General features: G+C 43.0%; 1 protein-coding gene across 8 annotated transcripts in view; it reads right to left on the bottom strand.

Annotated features, from left to right (window-relative positions):
• adgrl3 (adhesion G protein-coupled receptor L3) overlaps positions 1 to 22,738 on the bottom strand; it is a 618,558-nt gene that overhangs the window by 18,205 nt on the left and 577,615 nt on the right. For all 8 annotated transcript variants that reach the window (XM_033018411.1, XM_033018412.1, XM_033018413.1 and 5 more), the window contains 2 exons: positions 20,541 to 20,666; positions 14,047 to 14,143 (listed from right to left, as the gene is read on the bottom strand). In XM_033018411.1, the coding sequence (XP_032874302.1) occupies positions 14,047 to 14,143; positions 20,541 to 20,666 (223 nt within the window). The remainder of the gene's footprint in view (positions 1 to 14,046; positions 14,144 to 20,540; positions 20,667 to 22,738) is intronic.

Below are 22,738 nucleotides of genomic sequence, written 5' to 3'. Positions count from 1 at the left end.
CGTACAGACAGCACCCGTGGTCAGGATTAAACCTGGGTCTCAGGCGCTGCAAACACTGTAAGGCAGCAACTCTACCGCAGCGCCACCATGGCTGCCCAATTGATGATTCTCCATGCACCACTTGGTGTCATCTATTTCCATCCTCCATTGCCATTTTAATTGAAGTGTTGATTTATTTAACATGCAATGTATAGCGAACATAATGGTTTTTTTTATTATTCCCCTTTGATGAGTCTTTAAACATCAACAAGTTACAGTAAGATACTCAAAAAAAAAATTAAAGGTGTTGCTGAATTTTCTTCTCTAAACCCAAAGATTGATTGCAGTAGATCTGGATTGTGGAGCTTTGTGTTGCTATTTAATGGTCTGATCATTTAGCATAAAGTACATCTGCGCCACGTATGATTTATATGGCGTATCACACTTCTGCAAACATTTGCTAATTACACATCAATCCTGGGAATAGAGAATTTAGGAAATAATATCCTCAAATAAATTCAAACTTGGCTTGGTGAGGGAAAACTAGTGCTATGCGTGCTAAGGTCAGAGTCTAAATCCTGAAGGGACTGCTCTCTACTTTGAATGATTCCAAGTTTCTCATGCCAATTAACGAAACTCATTCTGCTTGCGAGGCACATTTTAATGTTTGCTATCCAGCCAATTCCCAGAGAAACCCAGTGCCAAATAGTCAAAACTAAAATCTCCCTACCATTTTGGCTTACATTTTGAGCTTGCAGTAATGCTCCATGCAATGAGGGCCAAGTAGCATGGGGACCACAAGTTCCCTGGGAAAATTGCAGATTATATCTGGCACTATACTTTTATCCTTTCCTTTACTCATACCAAGAAAATATAATTAACAAAGGAAAACTGGTCAGACGCTACTGACAAAACAATTATCCTTCAAGTGGTAGATCAAACAATTTAGAGTCATATATTCGTACAGCACGGAAACAGGCCCTTCGGCCCAACTTGCCCATACCGACCAACATATCCCAAATACACTAGTTCCACCTCATAATCGTAGTCATGGAGTGATACAGTGTGGAAACAGGCCCTTCAGCCCAGCTGGCCCACACCAGCCAACATGCCCCAGCTACACTAGTCCCACCTGCCCGCGTTTGGTCCATATGCCTAAAATTCTGTCCTATCCATGTAACATCTAAGTGTTTCTTAAAAGTTGGGATAGTCCCTGCCTCAATTACCTCCTCTGGCATTTTGTTCCATACACCCACCATCATTTTTGTGAAAACGGTACCCCTCAGATCCCTATTAAATCTTTTCCCCTTCAGGTTAAACCTATGTCCTCTGGTCCTTGATTCACCTACTCTGGGCAAGAGACTCTGTGCATCTACCCTACCTATTCCGCTCATGATTTTATACATCTCAATAAGATCACCCCTCATACTCCTGCGCTCCAAGGAATAGAGACCCAACCTACTCAACCTCTCACTATAGCTCAGACCCTCTAGCCCTGGCACCATCCTTGTAAATCTTCTCTGTACCCTTTCCAGCTTGCAACATCTTTCCTATAACATGGTTCCCAGAACTGAACACAATACCCTAATTGTGGCCTCACCAACGTCATATACAACTGCAAGATGACCTCCCAACTTCTATACTCAATATTCTGACTGATAAAGGCCAATGTGCCAAATGCCTTTTTGACCACCCTATCTACCTGCGACTCAACATTCAAGGAACTATGCACCTGCACTCCTAGATGCCTCTGCTCCACAACACTCCCCAGAACCCTACCATTCACTGTGTAAGTCCTGTCCATGTTAGACTTCCCAAAATGCAACATGTCACATATATTTGTATAAAATTCCATCAACCATTCCCCAGCCCACCTGCCTGCAATTGGCCCATATCCCCCTAAACCTGCTCTATCCATGCAACTCTCTAAATGTTTCTTAAATGTTGCTGACACGGATGAATTAAAAATGGACATGGATACATTAAAAATACAGTGTACCTCTCCCCATAACCCCATGTCACCACAGATTGGGTAATAGGGAGAGAGTACCGAACACACTTGGTACTGAACAAATGTGAGATATGGACTACAAATTTGCTTTTCTGGAATGTTTTGGAAAATTGGGATATGGATGGTTTTCTTGGAAAGCATTAGATGGACATGTTCTGTGCACATCAACTTATAACTGACTATCTGAAGAACAACTTATAACTGACATCTGAACAATCCTATCAACAACTTTTGACCAGTTCTAGGCTACTATCTATCTCAATGGAGACCATCGGACTATCTTCAATCAACTTTAATGGACTTTATCTTGAACTAAACATTATTGCCTTTATCATGTATTCGTACATTATGAAAAGCTCAATTGTAATATGTCTGGTCTTTCTGCTGACTGGTTAGCATAAAACAAAAAGCTTTTCACTGCATGTTGGTACATGTGGCAATATAGTAAGCTAAACTAAACAACCTAAAATTGGAGAATTCAATATTCATACCATTAAGTTGCAATGCCTTCAATTTGCGTGTGGCCTACCTCTGTCCATGGAGGAGGCCCAGGACAGAAAGGTCAGTATGGGAGCGGGAATGGGAAAGGGTTAAGGAAACCCCACCACTTCTTCCCCCTTACCCCCTCCCTTCCCTGTGTCTCATCTAAATAAGTGCACGGAGAAATATGCATTGTAGAAACACACTAAAAAAGAAAAACACTGTTGATGAGAAATGACTAAGGGTGAAAATATAGGGAATATACCTAGAGGGGAATCCATGCAGAAGAATCCCTTATCAAGCATGTGCGCCAATTCTACTGAATAAGTTTGCTAAATGTTTCCTTCTGTATTATTGACCTGGGGCACGTATGGAGAAATTTGTTGGAGGTGAAGGCAAACTTGGCATCATCTGGGTTTAGGCAAGTCATGTGCAAAGAGGGTCGAAAGCAAACTTGGCATGATTTGAGGGAGGCACAGATTTTGATGAATTTCCATTGATCCCAGCGTCAAAGTGTTTCCGGGGCAAAAGATTTAATGGTTATTGTTTTTTTTTCATCTTTTTATTTGTCTTTTCAAATGAATGAATTCAACAGCACATGAGTTCAATAAACTAATCTATGTTCCACCTCTCTGGAAGAGGTTTTCTTTTCAGAAAGATGATAAATGGACTGATTTCAAGATGCAATGCATTGTGCTTGCATGCGGCCGTGTAAACTCAGGCAAACATTGTTATGAAGGTCAACAGCTTTGGTTAGTAAAGGTGTTGGGGGTTATGGGGAGAAGGCAGTAGAATGAGGTTGAGAAGGGAAGATAGGTCAGCCATGATTGAACGGTGGATGGGCTGAATGGCCTACTCCCATCACTTATGAACATGCAAGTTTGGATCCTTTGGGTGCAACTGTGTGTGTGTGTGTGAGAGAGAGAGTGTGTGAGAGAGTGTGTGTGAGAGAGTGTGTGTGAGAGTGAGAGTGACTGTGAGAGTGAGTGTGAGAGTGTGTGTGAGAGTGTGTGTGAGAGTGTGTGTGAGAGTGTGTGTGAGAGAGAGTGTGAGAGTGTGTGTGCGAGAGTGAGAGTGTGTGTGCGAGAGAGTGCGAGAGTGTGCGAGTGTGTGAGAGTGTGTGTGAGAGTGTGTGTGGGAGTGTATGAGAGAGTGTGTGAGAGTGTGTGAGAGGGTGTGAGTGTGTGTGTGTGGGAGTGTGTGTGTGAGAGTGAGTGTGAGAGTGAGTGTAACTGTGAGAGTGAGTGAGAGTGTGAGAGAGTGTGTGAGAGAGTGAGTGTGAGAGTGAGTGTGAGAGTGAGTGTGTGTGAGAGGGTGTGAGAGTGTGTGAGCATGTGTGAGTGTGCAAGAGTGTGCGAGAGAGTGTGAGTGTGTGCGAGAGAGTGTGTGTGAGTGTGTGTGTGTGAGAGAGAGTGAGTGTGAGAGCGAGTGTGAGTGTGTGTGAGAGTGTGTGAGAGTGTGTGAGAGAGTGTGTGTGAGAGTGTGTGTGAGAGTGTGTGTTAGAGTGTGTGTGTGTGAGAGAGTGAGCGTGAGAGAGAGTGTGTGTGTGTGTGTGAGTGAGTGTGAGAGTGAGTGTGAGAGTGTGTGAGAGTGTGTGAGAGTGTGTGAGAGAGTGTGTGTGAGAGTGTGTGTTAGAGTGTGTGTGTGTGAGTGTGTGTGAGAGGGTGTGTGTGTGTGTGTGTGTGTGGGTGTGTGTGAGGGTGTGTGTGAGAGTGTGAGTGTGTGAGAGAGTGTGTGAGAGAGTGTGTGAGAGGTGAGTGTGTGAGTGAGTGAGTGTGAGTGTGAGTGAGTGTGAGAGTGAGTGTGAATGTGAGCGAGTGTGTGAGAGTGAGTGTGAGTGTGAGAGTGAGTGTGTGAAAGAGTGTGTGTGTGTGTGAGTGTGTGAGAGAGTGTGTGTGTGAGTGTGTGTGTGAATGTGTGTGTGTGTGTGAGAGTGTGTGTGAGTGTGTGAGAGAGTGAGTGTGAGAGTGTGTGTGAGAGTGAGTGTGTGAGAGAGTGTGTGTGTGTGTGTGAGAGAGTGTGTGAGAGAGTGTGCGTGAGTGTGTGTGAGAGAGTGTGTGAGAGAGTGCGTGAGCGAGTGCATGAGCGAGTGTGTGAGAGAGTGCGTGAGAGAGTGCGTGAGCGAGTGCGTGAGCGAGTGCGTGAGTGTGTGTGTGTGAGAGTGCGTGAGCGAGTGCGTGAGCGAGTGCATGAGCGGTTGCGTGAGCGAGTGTGTGAGTGTGTGTGTGTGAGAGTGCGTGAGCGAGTGCGTGAGCGAGTGCATGAGCGAGTGCGTGAGCGAGTGCATGAGCGGTTGCGTGAGCGTGTGAGTGTGTGAGAGTGCGTGAGCGAGTGAGTGAATCATTAAATTCATCGACAAAGATAATTTCCATTGATACATGTTCTTCTGTTCTTTCCCTATAACTTCTGTATGGTTTACTTTTAAATTGTTCAATTAGTTTTTCTCTAAAGACTAATTGAAATTGGCACCTTTTTCTTCTGCAAATACCTTCTATACATTGTGTCAACACATGATAAAATTCCTCGCCTTTTCCTTTGCTCTTTAGCTGCTGGCCTTAAATTTACATCCTTTAATTAATAGTTTGCTTTCTTTACAATATTTACATTTTTTACTTTGTCTCATTATCATTTCCTTTTAAATCTTATCCCTTGTAGCATTTAATTAAAACTACTCTCTGCTGTATCAGAGACATCTTCCTTCTATTCTTACCCTGCTGCTGGATGTGAAAAGTACTTACGTCAAACATTCTGCAGTCCTAATGGTAGGTCCTTGACCTGAAATTTTAATTCTGTTTCTCCACATTTACAACTCGCTCTGCCATGCATTCTCTGCTTGAATGTATTGGTCTATCCTTAGCTTTCTTCCTTTCTGTTCCTATCACATCTTCGCCTTTGACTACTTCATCCTGTACCATCTTTCTTGATCAATCCTCTTTTAAAATCGTTGTCTGAAGATTTTCTTCCTCCTCTCATTCCTCACCAACCTATCTTTGCGGTTCTCAAAATGTGCCTATATTTTATATTTCTTACTCTTTTTTTAAAAACTGTTTGAATGTCATTCACCTGGGCAGCCAGACTGGCAAATCCCACGAGCATGCTAGAGAGCCTTCTTTCCTAACTTTAAAAGCACAGTGAGAGCTGCTGTCCCACAGCGCCAGTGACCTGGGTTCAATCCTGAGCTCAGGTACTATCTGGGTGGAGTGTGCACGTTCTCCCTGTGCCTGCATGGGTTTCCTCCGGGCGATCTGGTTTCCTCTCAATTCCCAAAGACCTGCGGGTGTGTGGGTTCATTGGACTCTGTAAAAAAAAAGTGCTTAATGTGTGGGTGAGAAAGTGGGATTCCATGCGTAGAATTAGTGCAGATGGTTAGCGTGGATGTTGGGTTGAAGGGCCTATTTCCATGCTGTATCTCTATGCTAAACCAAACATACTCCATTCTGGCTTTGCTTCCCTTTTTAACTTGCACCAAATCCTGCTCATTCAATAGACAATAGACAATAGGTGCAGGAGTAGGCCATTCGGCCCTTCGAGCCTGCACCGCCTTTCATTGTGATCATGGCTGATCATCCCCAATCAGTACCCCGTTCCTGCCTTCTCCCCATATCCCCTGGCTCCGCTATTATTTTTAAGAGCCCTATCTAGCTCTCTCTTGAAAGCATCCAGAGAACCAGCCTCCACCGCCCTCTGAGGCAGAGAATTCCACAGAATTCGAGGGGGGGGGGGGGGGGGAGGGAAAAAACAATGGACAAAGGGGGGGGGGGGGGGACAAAGGACAATGGGGACCCAGCGTGGGGGAACTGCTGTGGTGGGGGGGGGGGGGGGGGGGGGGGGGGGGGTGTTAACCGTAGGTGGCTGCTATCTTTATACATTGTGTACGCAAGCAAAGCAAAACCTCACTGTGCTTAGTCATATTTGACAATTCTTCTTCTTCGAGTCCGTTGCAATCTCAGATGTCGTTCTGCCAGTATCTGGCGCAGGTCACAGCTGGTCGGGTCGGTTCAGCCAGGTCCTTGACAATAAAGTATTCCTACTCCTATTCATTCGTCGGCATTTGGTGCAGTCTCCAGGTTAATGCAGAAGCCCGATTTAAAAAATCTCTACACCATCTCGCTACGCACACACCTCTCTCTTTCAAGCTCTCCAATATCATTGACATTGCTGTAGCTCGCACCTGGCACCACACCACTTCTCACCCAATGGCAAATCATAAAACATAATAAGCGTACAGGAAATGTACGACAAAATCTATTCAAAAACTTGCAGGCAAACCAGCCAGGTCACCTTGGAAACAGTACAAAGAAAGTATGGTCCCGAGGAACCCAAGTAAATACTCAATTTCCTCGTTGTGAACTGCAAAATTGTGACTGATGTGGAATAATGTGTTTGGAGGAAGCTCTCTTAGAATAACACTGACAAGGTTCAACACAGGACACACATCACCAGGCGTAAGAGTTAAGTGTTTACTTAAGGCAATACACTACAACTTGCTAATCTGCCATAAGACCTTTCGGAAATTCAACATTTGGCTCACCTGGTTCTATTTTCTATTATATCTTTTCATTCACCTTGGTCCCGTTTCATAGCTTCAAAGGATGCCAGATTTTTGGAGTTTTATTATACTTTTGAAACTTCATTGCAAGCATCAGATTCACTAATCATTCGATTTTCTATCTCGGAAACTGAAAAATGATCTCGGGCAAGAATCGGGAAACATGCACAAGAGTCCTCCTGACAAAGGAACTTGAATCATAACAAATCGATTAACTTTTGGCTGAAATTTCTGGATGATTGGCTACATTTAAAACACGATGACACAAAGTGCTGGAGTAATTCAACGGGTCAGGCAGCATCTCTAGAGGAAACAAGGAACTGCAGAGACAAAAGGACACAAAGTGCTGGGGTAACTAAAATAAGATGGCTGTGGCAAAATCTAAAGAGGAGGGTATATGTTCCGATCTAAAACATGCTTGCTCGAAGATATAATCTAAAAGGATAATCCTTCTATTTTCACCTGCTATGTGGGTACTAAGTTAATTAATTTACTCTAACTTTCAATCCACCTCTCCAATTTGTAATCCAAAATCAATTTTAGACAGGATTATTTATACCACTGCCATCTCCCAGAGGTCAACACAAGAGTCTGAATAGCCTAAAGCTACATCCAAGTTTTTTTTAAAACCTGCATCGGAGAAAATTAATAAAAAATAAAGCAGCAAAATGGGAAGTTGCGGTGGATATATAACATCATTCAAAAGGCAGAGACAGGACAGAAAAGAATTGGACACATGCTACGTATTTTTTTCTCCAGGGTTATGTTTACAAGATAATTTGTTTTGTTTAATACAATGGTGCTATTCCATAGAATCCCCCCCCCCTCCACCCAAGCCCCAATACCATTTACATTTTGCTGGAAATAGCATCAATTTAATAAAAATGTGACCTGACATCTTGGCTCAAAGTGAGAATTTCAGTTTCTCACTATTTCATGCATGTTTCATTAGGCTGTCTGATCGAGTTATGGCAGAAGAGGCAGACAGTGATTTCAATTGGAGATATGTCTTCCTCCCATGAAAAAAAAAAATTCCAAAACAGGATTTTGAACTTGATAATGTCATTTTCATTTAACCCAATGAAGTTGTAGATTTCTTCTTCCATTTGTAACAGGTCAACTTTAGCAAGGTCAGAAGATACTTAAACGAGTGTCACAGAATGTTTTTATGCGTTTATGCAAATATACCTTTTATCTTCCTGTAAAATATTTCTCGCTTTGTTTGCCCCTGCTTTTCTTCTCCGAAATCTGTAAATTTTTTAACAAAGAGGCACGCAGGATGAAATCTGCAGGACATGTACTCAGAATGTCACCAGAACGTGCACCTAAGATAGCAATGGCATGGCAAGCTGATGGAAGAAGAAAAAGGGGCCGACCAAAACTCACATGGAGGCGAACATTCCAGAAGGATTTGGAAACCCGGGACGCTAACCTATCGAGGGTGGAAGACGTCGCACATAACCAAACAGAATGGTGAAAGCTTGCGGCCCAACAGTGTGGGGGGAGCTAAATCGAAGTAAATCTTATCATTTAATCATGGTAACTGGGGTTGCGTTGGTCCAACAATGAGTCTCTGTAAATTAACTAATTGATTCCCTTCTCCGTTTATAAGGAAGGCTTACATTGAAATAGAGGTCATGGAGTCAGAGAGATACAGCATGGAAACCAGTCCTTCTGCCCATTGAGCCTATGTTGGCAATCATCCATCCATTTTCACTAATTCTACTTTAATACCATTTTTTATTAATAGTCCCCAGATTCTCGTCAACTCCCTCTAGATTCTACTACTCATCCACGCACTTGATGCAATTGACAATGGCCAATTAATCCACCAGCCACATGTCTTTGGAACGTGGCACATAACAGGATCCTCTGTGGTAAAACCATGCAGTCGCAGGGAGACCCATGGAAACTCCACATAGACAGCATCTGAGTTCAGGGTTGAAGTTTGGCCTCCAGAACTGTGAGACAGCAACTCTACTGCTATGTTATGTATTGTGCCACTCTCTTGGGTTGGTGTTTGGTGATTTATGAAGGACAATGTGTGGTCATCAGTGAAAGATAGGAAACACAACAGCCAATGTGCCGAATGGAAAGTTTTAAAGTTTCAACGATACAGCATAGAAAAGGCCCATCAGCCGAAGGGCCTGTTTCTGCACTATATCTCTAAACTAAAATTAAACTAAGAAAAGGTGATTTGTAAAAACAACCAGATAGGTTTTGGTGATGAACACAGTGGGATTAGTACTGGCCAGAACACAGGTTAAAAACTCCTTTACTGTTCTTTAAAATAGTACAAATTAAACCTTTTTTATCCCATCTTAGAAGGTGGATGAGGCCTTGTTCTCTGCCATATTTAGAAAGTGACTTCTCTGATAGTGGAGCGCTCCCTCAGTGATATATCGCAGTGATGAAATATCCTTGGATCTAGTTTGCAAAAGTTGCAGGAATTAATTCTCCATGAGTGGGAGAAAACTAATTGGAAAACAGAGAGAAGTGAAATTCAAAGCGTGTTGAGTTTAAAGTTGGCAGGTGGTCTTGGACCTATTTGAATGGCAAGATCACCATCTGGATCGTCTGCCAGAAGACAAAGTTTGGCAAAACTGTTCGCTTTAGCTGGTGTGAATGACACAACAGTTCGATAGCCTATAAGGAAGACTACTTATGGAGGGACAGCCAACTTTGTACCAATTTACGATGTGGCTGTGAATGATTTTGACATTTTTTTACATCAAATGCCTGGATTTGTTTAAATTATCTGCATAAACATAAAGCATATCTGCTTTCAAGAAGAAGTGGAAACCTATGAAATACAGCGTGGGCTGAACATTTTCTATTCAATAAGAAGGGAAAAGCATTTCTTGAAGTCTTTCTCATTGTTGGACACAAATCTCCTGTGGGTTTACTTTCTGCTGGTCGAAAGAATAATGGGCCAAGTATCAAGGAAATCTACAGCAACAGAAGGAAATAGTGCAGGTAGACAAAGGTAGTTCCTTCTTAAACAAGGAAATAGTGCTCTTAGTTTAGTTTGGTTTAGAGATACAACGTGGAAACAGGCCCTTCGGCCCACCGAGTCCATGCTGACCATGATTACCCATACATTATTTCTATCTTACAGATTAAGGACAATTTACAGAAGCCAATTAACCTGCACGTCTTTGTAATATGGAAGGAAACTGGAGCAACCAGAGAATAACCACGTCGTCACAGGGAATATTTACAAACTTCGGCAACTCTCCAGTAGCAAAATAACTCTTTCTCATGTTATCAATCAATGACCAGAGATAGTGGCTTTGATTGACTCTTGGGCTATGGTCAATTTTGGCGATGTGATGTGCAGCAGGTAGTACTGCTGTTTCTCAGCTCCAGGGACCTGGATTCCATCCCAACCTCGGGGCCCATATATTCACCTATTCCCCCTGTGACTGTCTGGGTTTCCTCTAGATTCTCCCATTTCCTCCCGCTTCCCAAAGACTAGCTGATAGCTAACTGTGAGTTACACCTTAGTGCACATTAATGGTGAAAAGGATCAAAAAGGGAACTGATGGACATGCAAAAGAGAATATACTGAAGGATTATAGGGAATTAAGGTTAGGGGGACATGAGACAAACAGGGTTTCTTTCGGTATGAGTATTGACTTCTCTAACTTCAAGTAACCCTTGCTTACCCTCCCTCGCTGACCCTCCCCCACCCTAGTTCTGCAACTAGTTTCACTATCCTCCTCATTAAATTTTACTGATTGTATACCTTATTGTCATCTTCTCCTCAGCTAACAATGAACAATTCTGCATTTTCTTGAGCATCGCCTGCTTTGATCTGTCATTTTCACACCTTACCCTTCCATATCTCTAATCTCCCTCTTCCCTGAATCTCAGCCTGAAGAAGGGTCTCGACCCGAAACACCATCCATTCCTTCTCTCCAGAGATGCTGCCTGTCCCGCTGAGTTAATATTTGCATGGGTCAAAAAGGTGCACTCTAGCACATACATGTCTGCAGATCAGCTTTGGTCATGGAGGAGAGAGAGATGATGTACAAAAAGCAATACATCATGAAACACAATAACTAAATAAACAGTGAACATAGACCCAACATGCTGGAGTATCTCAGCAGGTCAGGCAACATCTCTGGAGAAACGGAAAAGCTGACATTTCGGGTTGGAACCCTTCTTCAGAGTTAGGGGAGAGGGAAAATAAACATCAGACAGCTACTGGAAAACCAAATGTGAATTTTCAGTAAATCAAAATAAAAGAACAACTGCAGATTTTGGAAATCTGAAATAAAAACAGAAAAATGCTGGAAACACTCATTAGCTCAGGCAGGGTCCACAGAAAGAGAGGTAGTGTTAATTTTTCTGGCCCAGGACTCTTTGTCACAACAGACCCTACCTCAAGTCCACTGGGGTTGGTCAAGTAACTTAAGGGCCTGTCCCGGTTAGGCAATTTTTTCGGCGACTACCATAGTCGTAGCAGGTCGCCGAAAAAACGGCGACTGGACTAATGGTAGGCAATCTTTTAGGCGACTGCTGGCGAATACGACATTGAAATTCACCAAAGTCAGCACCGGCGACAACCTACGTCACCAGGCGACAACCGACGACATCCTGGTGACTGCCTACATTAACCTGGCGACAACCTACAACAGCACCTACGTCAAGCTACGCTCATTTGGCGTCAAACCCAAGGTCGCCACATTTTTTAACTTCGGCGACCAGAAAGACGCTACGACTCTTTGGGCGACTGAGGAGACTACTCACAACCATACAGGCGACACCCCGGTGACCACCGGCAACCATGTGGCAACCGTCTAGTCTCCTGTAGTCGTCTAAAAAGTTGCCTAAGTGGGACAGGCCTATTAGATTGGTATCGAAGCAGATGTAGCAGGCACTTATTGATGTGCAAAACTGAAAAACGTAAAATTATCCAATGCAATGTACTCGGAATTTAAAAGGTGGATATGAATTTAAAAGCCTGAGTTGGTTGCAACACATGTACTACAGCTGATTATCATTATTGACCAGGCTTGAAAATATAAAGTCCAATTTCCTAAACATTCACTTGCTTCGTTTCTCTCTCTCTATTTTCAGAAGTCTCTCTGCTCAATGTAATCGGTTCTATTGACAATGGTCAACAAACAAACATAACAGTCAACGTAATACGATTGTGGCTTTTAGGAGGCCTTTAGTACTGCATCCATTCTATGGATCCCATTCTAACACATGGAACACATCCCATTCTATTTTAATCAACCTAGCATTTCTTCTTGTTAGTGAGTTCACCCTGAAAGCACGTGGAGAAAACCCACGAGGTTACAGGGAGAACGTACAAACTCCGCACAGCCAACACCCGTAGTCAGGATCAAACCTGGGTCTCTGGCACTGCAAGGCAGCAACTCTACTGCTGCGCCACAGTGCCAGCCACCAGCATTTCTTGCTGGTGTGTTCAACATGAGAGAGTGAGAAGGTGATAGAACTGAAGATGGGTCTCGACCCAAAACGTTTCTCCAGAGATGCTGCCTGTCCCGCTGAGTTACTCCAACTTTTTGTGTCTATCTTAGGTGTTAGAAAGATCAGGTTCTGAAGCTCGCACTGGTCACATCAGTTGGGGTGGAGCAGGTCTTGACAGTAAACTGCACTTAACTAAGCACAGATCCGTTATTTATAGCAACAAGCAGGAAATGCAGGAGAGTACTGTATGTATACTGGATGGTGTATGAGAGCCTTCATGGTCATCAGTCCAAAATACAACTTAGGTCACTGACACTGAAGGGAACTATTTCCAGGATAGACTCTAATCAACCCTTCAGAGACAGCTTGTCGATCAAACAGGTCATTCCATTGAACCTGAGCTTTGTTTTCGAAGTGGAGCTTTGGGTGCAATTGATCCTTATCTCAGCCCAGCTGAGACTACTCTGCGCTCAAAGCCTTCTAATGAGAGGAGCCGACACACACACGAATATCATGTAACTGGGTCAAGATGGAAAGACAGAAGGCAAGATGGGCTTGCCTTGAAACAAGAGACGTGATTCAAGTGGAGACAAGCAGATCAAAGGAATATTATTTGGTAAGATCTCAGTTTATCATCCAAGACACAAGAATTGATACTGGTTGATCGAAGCCAAACACTGCAAACTTTGAGCTAAATGAATCAAAATGCAAGCTTAGCTTGTGATGCAATTTGCAGAAAGTGATCTGGAATGCACAATTCATATCTTTGACAAATAGTTATTTACTGCAGGAGTAAAATAAAGCATATAAAATATACCTTGGCAAGCTGCATGCAAAGTTGATTGCAGTTGGGCACAGGCACAAAACCAAAACTCTATACATCAAAGGATTATATCTATAAGATAAAGCCCATAACACCCCCCACAATGCGTGCTATCTCAGTGTTTACTGATTTCTCTGACAGACTTTTTACCTATCCTCAATAAAAGATGATCAGCTCTTTTTAGAACATTGGAACAGAAACATAGAAAAATAGGTGCAGGAGAAGGCCATTCGGCCATTCGAGCCAGCACCGCCATTCAATGATCTCAAATATATTGTTGCCCTGACGATTCTGATACATCACTTCTGATAACTAACACCAATTAACTGGGAAAACAGGGAAAATAGACAGAGGTGGATGGATGCAAGCCAGTGGAAAATTAAACCCTGAATTAATTTAGAAGGTCTGCTTTTTTGCTTATTTCGGATTAGTGCAACCTCTGGTTGGTGAACTAATTAGGTATTTCATTATTTTAAAATATCAAAACTAATCCACTAATCGCTTGAATTTCATTACTGTTCTTGAAATAAACATTTTAAATCAATATCACAAGCATGCAATGATATTTTGTCTTTTATTAAATCACAGGCCAATGATTTTGTTATCTTTATGCGACATAAGAAGTATCTAGGTTGCACCCTTACTCTACCCACAATAAGCTTAAAGTTCCACCATATGACTACACTTTATTTGGACAATCAGCAATGTCATCGCAGACTAAAGCATAAATAACTGAAAGGCTTCCTTGCTTTCACTAACCTCTGTTCAATGATGCAGAGCTGTTGATATCTCCTGTGATGAAGGAAGATTCGGACTGCTTTCGAACTGTGTCGTTCCACATCCTTCGAATTCGGCTCTGGAGAAAACCACAGCACAAGACAGGCAAGTCAATGAATCTGGCCCAAACAGATAGTTTACTGAACAATGGTGCTCAAGAGAGTCTCTAGACTTGGCTGCATAACAAACCAGGACACATCTCTGCAATAGAGACCTATGAACACCAAGCCATCTCACATTAGGGAGCTGGTCACTCTCTCTTCCCTGCAAGAACACAAACAAGTACAAACCAATCTGATCCAGCTCCAAATAAATTATTTCCAACACAAAACAATAAAACCTTTTCAAAAGCAGTGACATTAACACATCCCATCACACATCACAAGCTCACCAAGGAATTAAAACTATTGAAAACACTGTTCTGTTAATTCATTTAATCCGGCAGGCATGGGTCCAAGAATAATAGGAAATTGGTGACAATTAAAGAGGCCGTTCAGTCTGACATTTATAGTTTAGAGGTACTTCAGCCCGTCGAGTGCACGCCGATCAGCAATCCTTGAACGCTAACTCGCACCATATAACTAACACTAGGGACAATTTACAATCTTTACCAAAGCCAATTAACCTACAAATCAGTGCATCCTCGAAGTGTGAGAGGAAACCGGAGAATGTGGGTGAAATTCATGCGGTCACGGGGAGAACGTGCAAACTCCATACAGACAGCACCTGCAGTCAGGATCGAACCCAGGAGTCTGGCACTGTAAGGCAGCGACTTTACCGCTGCGCCACTGTGTCGCCACATGTCTGTGCTGGTGACAAAATTCCACATTCCACATTTGACCTGCAGTTCTGCAGTGCACAACAGTACACTACAAGTGTTTTTAAACATGGCAAAGTCAGATAAACTTTGTCATAGTGGATTAATTTCAATGAGAAATTTCCTCGGCAATTCTTTCCACAAATGTTTCCTTTCATCTCCTCTCAGTCATACTTGATTAGTCAATCTTGATTACTTCTTGATCAGTAAGGGAGTACGTGGTTATGGGCAGAAGGCAGGAGAATGGGGTTAGGAGGGAAAGATAAATCAGCCATGATTGAATAGCAGAGAAAACTTGATGGGCAATTCTACTCCTATCACTTATGACCTTTTTCAGAATGGCAGGCAGTGGCGAGTGGAGTGCCGCAAGGCTCGGTGTTGGGGCCGTTTACCATATATGTTAATGATTTGGAAGAGGGAATTAGGAGCAACACTAGCAAGTTTTGCGGATGACACAAAGCTGGGTGGCAGTGTGAACTGCGAAGAGGATGTTAGGATGTTGCACGATGACCTGGACAGGTTGAGGGAGTGGGCAGATGCGTGGCAGATGCAGTAGAATATAGATAAATGTGAGGTTATCCACTTTGGCGGCAAAAACAAGGGGGCAGAGTAGGCAGATTATTATCTCAATGGGGTTATGTTAGATAAGGGGGAGCTCCAGCGAGACCTGGGTGTCCTTGTACTTGTCACTGAAAGTTGCATTACAGGTACAGCAGGCAGTGAAGAAAGCTAATGGAATGTTGGCCTTCATAACAAGAGGATTTCAGTATTGGAGCAGAGAGGTTCTTCTGCAGTTGTATAGGGCTCTGGGAAGACCACACCTGGAGTATTGTGTACAGTTTTGGTCTCCTAATTTGAGGAAGGACATCCGTGTGATTAGGCAGTGCAGCATAGGTTCATGAGATTGATCCCTCGGGATGGCGGGACTGTCATATGAGGAAAGATTGAAGAGACTAGGCTTGTATTCACTGGAGTTTAGAAGGATGTGGGGGGATCTTATAGAAACATATAAAATTATAAAAGGGCTGGACAAGCTAGATGCAGGAAAAATGTTCCTAATGTTGGGCGAGTCCAGAACCAGGGGCCACAGTCTTAGAGTAAGGGGTGGCCATTTAAGACCGAGGTGAGAAAAAACATTTTCACCCAGAGAGTTGTGAATTAGTGGAATTCCCTGCCACAGAGGGCAGTGGAGGCGAAATCACTGGATGGATTTAAGAGAGAGCTAGATGATGCTGATGATGCTGGTAGCAGTTTTGAGGCAGTGACTGCGATAGATGCCCTCAATGGTAGGGAGGTCAGAACCGATGATGGACTGGGCAGTGTTTACAGCTTTTTGCAGTCTTTTCTGCTCCTGGATGCTCAGGTTGCCGTACCAAGCCACGATGCAACCGGTCAGCATGCTCTCTACTGTGCACCTATAGAAGTTCGAGAGAGTCCTCCTTGACATACCGACTCTCCGTAATCTTTTCAGGAAGTAAATGCACTGGTGTGCTTTCTTTACGATTGCATCAGTGTTCTGGGACCAGGAGAGATCTTCAGAAATATGCACGCCCAGGAAATTGAAGCTGGACTCAACCCCACTCTCAGTCAAATTCCTGAAGGGCGGACCTCAACACATCAGCTGCAGGTCCCACGCAGGGAAAAACTATTAACATGAAATCACCCAGTGCAGGGCAAACGGTCACATTGGCAACAGGCTGTTCGTGTTCATAAGTGATAGGAGCAGAATTAGGCAATTCGGCCCATCAAGTGTATTCCATCATTCAATCATGGCTGATCTATCTTTAATAATAATAATAATAATAATAATACATTTTATTTAATGGGCGCCTTTCAGACATCTCAAGGGCACCTTACATAGTAATCGGAATAAAAAATATAATCGGAATATAACAAGTAATAAAGACATCACAGAGACACAAATTAAAAACAGAATTCAATCCAAAAACAGAAAATCAAAAACACAGTATCTTTCCCTCTCAACCCCATTTTCCTGCCCTCTCCCCATAACCCAGCATCTGCAGTTCTTTCCTACATGCTTCTCCAATCCTGGCAGGCCCATCGAGAAGGTTTTAGATAGATCACAGGAGTCTAACTATCGGGGTGGCTTGTGATTAAGTGTTGTGAAGAAAATGCAGCCCAGCCTGTAGTAAGATGATAATATAATATCAGTCCATCACATTAAAGATTCAATACTTTTGCTTAGCTTGCAGGATGAATCTGTTAGAGCAAAAATCTCCCATTAAAGGATGACTGAATATCAATTAAAGCCACATCATGATAATTGTTTTCTCTTTATGTACATGACTTGATGCCATCAGCAGTTCACTTGGAGACTGCATGGAGGCATCAGGTCATTTGCTGTTCACTGCACAATCACACCATAGAACTTTGTTACCCACAGGGACTTAGGGGCAGTACAGTGGCACAGCGTTGGAGTTGCTGTCTTACAGCGCAAGAGACCGAGGTTCCATCCTGACTACGGGTGCTAGTCTGTGCAGAGTTTATACATTTTCCCCGTGACCTGCGTGAGTTTTTTCAAGGATCTTTGGTTTCTTTCCACACTCCAAAGACATACATGTTTGTCGGTTGACTAGCTTGGTATAAATGTAAATTGTCCTTAATATGTGTAGCATAGTGCAAGGATCGCTGGTCGGTGCGGGCTTGATGCGGCATAGGGCCTGTTTCTGCTCTATATCTCTACACTAAACTAAACTAAACTGCACGGGGCATGTCCCAGGGGTTTTGAGACCACGACCCAGAAGCTCAGTCATATATCACTACTTCTGAGCCTTTAGACCTGAATATTGCTGAATTCTGTCACTGCAACCAATTCCAGACACAGGATACAGGAGCAGCAATCCCCACTAGATTAGGCCGCTTTCTATTGAGGAGTAATGATCATCGGTCAGTCCGGGTATAATCTTGCTTCCAGAGCACTGCCACAATTATCACAGATACCAGAGCAATGCTTGATAACTGACACAATCCCTCCTTTTAAACTGCTCACCATGGAGCTTCCCCCTCCTCTGATGAACAACATGCCCCAGTGACCACCACCTCGCCCATTCTGATCTCCAGCCTCTCTGCGACCACACCAATTTCCCGAATATCAGGCCACTACATCCACCTCGTCCAACAACCCCAAGCTGCCCACCTCTCATCTGGATGCGAATGATCTTGTTAAAACAGATGGGAACCTCAGATGAGAGGAGGGAGAGGATGTCTGCAATGCATCTTTTTTCTGCTTTTACGTAATGAATTATAAGATAAATTAAGATACATTTTTAATCAAATGTAAATTATCCCAACCAATTTAGACTGCTGGACAACACTACAGATTGGGCAACTCTCCCCATTGATGTCCCATTCATTCAACTCCTTGTTGAGTTCTTGCTATTGAGGGAGTGCAGCGTAGGTTCACCAGCTTAATTCCCGGGATGGCGGGACTGACATGTGATGAAAGAATGGGTCGACTGGGCTTGTATTCACTGGAATCTAGAAGGATGAGAGGGTATCTTATAGAAACATATAAGATTCTTAAGAGATTGGACGGGCTAGATGCAGGAAAAATGTTCTCCCTGTTGAGGGAGTCCAGAACCAGGGGTCACAGTTTAAGAATGTGTAGTAGGCCATTTAGGACTGAGATGAGGAAAAACGTTTTCACCCAGAGAATTGTGAATCTGTGGAATTCTCAGCCACAGAGGGCAGTGGAGGCCGATTCACTGGATGTTTTCAAGAGAGAGTTAGATTTAGCTCTAGGGGCTATTGGATTCAAGGAATATGGGGAAAAAGCAGGAACGGGGTACTGATTGTGGATGATCAGCCATGATCATATTGAATGGCGATGCTGGCTCGAAGGGCTGAATAGCCTACTCCTGCACCTATTTTCTATGACTATGTCCCGATAGCTCTGGTGTCATTAACTTTTCTTTCCTGCCTCAATGTATAAAGGCAGCGTGCAGCGGTGATCACGAGAACCTAGAGTCTTGTAGTGTGGGGAGGGTGGGTCTAACTGAGTGGGTCATAATTGACGCTGAATCGCAAACATGCCTGCCATTCATTTCTACCTAAGGTCCACCACTAATCTACGATGCAATAGTACTTTATTTATCCCAGGAGGGAAATTGATCTGCCAACAGTCAGAAAACACAAGATACTTGAAACATGAAATTAAAGTGACGAGTGAAAAGTTTGAGGATGCGCAAAGATTTGGGGAGTGGGAAGGGGGAAGTCAGTCTACCCCACAGAAGAAGGGGGAGGAGTTGTACAGTTTGATAGCCACAGGGAAGAAGGATCTCCTGTGGCGTTCTGTACTGCATCTTGGTGGAACCAGTCCATTGCTGAAGGTACTCCCTTCATTAAACAGAATAATGAGGTAATAAAGCTGTCACATTCATACTTTTTCTCCAACCTTGATTTCATACATGAGGTGTACATCATTTTTTTTTTAAACACTGAGGGATACCATAGCCAACAAGTGTGCAAAAATAACCAGGAGTGACTCCCGAGAAGTGTTTGCGGGTGATGACCTCGTGATAACAGCACTCTTTTATGCACCATTAACACTGAACATATCACTCCCTTGGCTTTCTGACTTGGAAACTGTGTGGAGGGTGGGAACTTATAAATGAAAGCAGACCATTGCACTGCAGAACACCCTATGGATCAGAGTAAATAAATATAATATTAAGATTGTCAGCTTACAATGTGGGATATTATGCAGTTGTGAATTGAATTTGACAATCTGACAAAATATTTGACCAGCGGTTATTCAACAACTACGCAGTTTCGCTGAGGCCTTTTAGGTATTTTGTAGAACGTAGAATATTTGCAGAATCTCTGCACATCACCCATTCACTCATTTTCAAAGGAATTAAGGCTATCTGGTACAAGAACGGCATTGTTGGTAACAGACGGGAATATGTACAGGACACCATGGTGAGCAACAGACCTCCATTGACAAGGATTCCGAATTAGATAGCGATCCTTTCTTTCCTTTTCTGACTGCAGGTAACCAGGATATCACGTGTGGGAAGGAACCTCAGATGCTGGGTTACATCGAAGATAGACACAAAATGCTGGAGTAACTCAGCGGGACAGGCAGCATTTATGGAGATAATGAATGGGTGATGATTCGGGTCGAGGCCCTTCTTCAGACTGAGAGTCAGGGGTTAGACTGAGACACAGAGCTAAGAAAGAGTAAGGTGTGAAAACGAGGGACGAATATCAAGGAGAATGGAGAATAGATCATTGTTAGCTGGGAGAAGTTGACAACGAAGCAAACAGAGATAGCATTTAATCAGGGGGACAGTCAGACTGGTTGGAGAACTGGGAAGGGGGAGGGACTGAGAGAGGAAGAAAGCAAGGGTTACTTGAAGTTAGAGAAGTCAATGTTCATACCGTTGGGGTGTAAACTCCCCTAGCGATGTATGAGGTACTGTTCCTCCAATTTTGCGCTGGGCCTCACCCTGACAATGCAGGAGGCCCAGTACAGAAATGTCATTATGGGAGTGGGAGGGGGAGCAACCGACAAGAGATCATGTTGCGAACATTTGTGGGAGAACAGCTTTGCAAGGTCCGAGATGGAAATTCTTCAACAGTTACTACCACTGGAGAAAAGCTAAATGAAGAAAACTCGTGCAAGTCAAAGACTTACTTGAGAGCCTGTAGAGTAGCGGCCAGGAGTTCGAGCACCAGATGTCTTTGCCGACCCAAGGGAGCTGTCCGTGCTTTTCCGACTGCAGCACTGGGTACGGAAACATTTGCCGTATTCTTTCCTCACCTAAGGAGCGTAAAAGAAACTTGCGTTAAAATCTCAACTCTGCAACAACTCATCAAGTCTTTGCAAGACCATTTCTCTCATCATCTATTGTCCTTAAATTATTAATCTTTCCCACATGAATTCAACATAAACATAGGATGACACAGTGTGGAAACAGGCTCTTTGGCCCAACTTGCCCACACCCACCAACATGTCCCAGCTATACTAGTCCCACTTGCCAGCATTTAGTCCATATCCCACCAAACCCGTCCTATCCATGTACCTGTCCAACAGTTTCTTAAACGTTGGGATAGTCCCAGCCTCAATTACCTCCTCTGGCAGCTCGTTCCATACACCCACCACCCTTACAAAAAAAAGTATAATTAAACTCTATTTCCCTTTATCCTGTATCTGTACACAGTGGACGGCTTGATTGTAAACATGTATATATACTATTTTCGCTGACTAGATAGCATGCAACAAAAAAAGCTTTTCATTCTACCTCAGTACATGCGACAATAATAAAAATAAACAAATTATTATCAAAGTCAATCATATTAAACAACAAAAACCTCAATTAATAAAATGAATGAATATATTATCATATATCTAGCCACACTCACATTGTCCACTTTATATTTCATCTGCCACGTCTTTGCCCATTCACTCAGCTTATTTTTCCCCTTAAAGCATCACTGCATCCAAGAGCTAGTTTATCGGTATTACCTCCTGCAGCCCTCCACAAGTTCTACCCTTGCTTTCCCTCTCTCTCTGTCGCTCCCCCACCCTCATTCTCTGACTAATTTCACTGTCCTCCTGGTTAATTTTACTGATTGTATGTGTCGATGTCACCTTCCTCTCAGCTAACAATGATCCATTCTACATTTCTTGCTTTGATGTGTCGTTTTCACACCTTACTCTTCCATATCTCTAGTGTCCCTCTCCCCCGACTCTCAGTTTGAAGAGTCTCGACCCAAAACGTCACCCATTCCTTCTCTCCTGAAATGCTGCCTGTCCCGCTGAGTTGCTCCAGCATTTTGTGTTTATCTCCTGTATTTTATGTCTATTAACCAATCCTCAATCTACACCAGAATGTTACTCTAAAACTTAATCCGCTCAAATTACCTTTCATAATATCTCCTGTCGCACTTTATTAAATACCTTTTCCAGGTACTATAACAACATTTAAAAGGTATTTGGATAAATACATGGATAGGAAAGTGTTAAGAGGTTTTTGGGCAAAATGCAGGCCGGTGGGCCAAATATTGATGGAGCACCTTGGTCGGCATGGGAAGGTTGGGCCGAAAGGCCTGTTTCCATGCTACGATTCTATGACCTAATGAAGGTCCAAATGTACATCCTCTGGATTCCATTCATCTACAAACTCAGAAAACTCACACATCGAACAAATATGTTCACTCTATACTGGTCCATATCATAAAGAAAAGATTTTGAAGCTTTGTACAGCCCGATCACCACAAACATTGAACTTATTAAAGCTTCCAGTAACTAGGAATAACTCACATTGTAAGACATCTTTAGAAACTTTGTACGTTCTTACATCATGTCTAAGCGAGTTGTTAAATTCCATGATTAATTTTTAAAGAAACTTTCTGGCCATATGCATCAATATTTTACGTGTGGATCAACAACCCCTCAAATAAATATTCCGATATTCCTTATCTTTTAAAGGGATGTGTAAAAAAAAAGTGACTCTCATAAACTGGTACCAGCATTTAAAACAGAGTTAAGATTAGATTTGTTAACAAACTTCCCTTCCCACAGATATTGTCTGACCTGCTGAGTGTTTCCAGAATCGGCAATTTTTAAACATTACCATTGAGAGAAAAAATGAATTCTGAGCTTCTCATACTTTTTACTGAAGATTTCTGAAAGACTTCCTAAAAGCCCTGTCCCACTGTACGAGTTCATTCAAAGAGTTCTCCCGAGTTTGCCCTGATTCGAACGCGGAGATTTATGGTAATGGCCGCTCATAGGTATTCGGGGCTCTTGTGGACATTTTTCAACATGTTGAAAAATCTTCACGAATCTTCCCGATCTTACCGCGTTTCCCGAGTACCTGCCGTTAGTGT

The sequence above is a fragment of the Amblyraja radiata genome, chromosome 3 (assembly GCF_010909765.2).
Source record: "Amblyraja radiata isolate CabotCenter1 chromosome 3, sAmbRad1.1.pri, whole genome shotgun sequence".
In the NCBI taxonomy this organism is placed as follows: domain Eukaryota; kingdom Metazoa; phylum Chordata; class Chondrichthyes; order Rajiformes; family Rajidae; genus Amblyraja; species Amblyraja radiata.
This window is presented reverse-complemented; position numbering and strand designations above follow the sequence as displayed.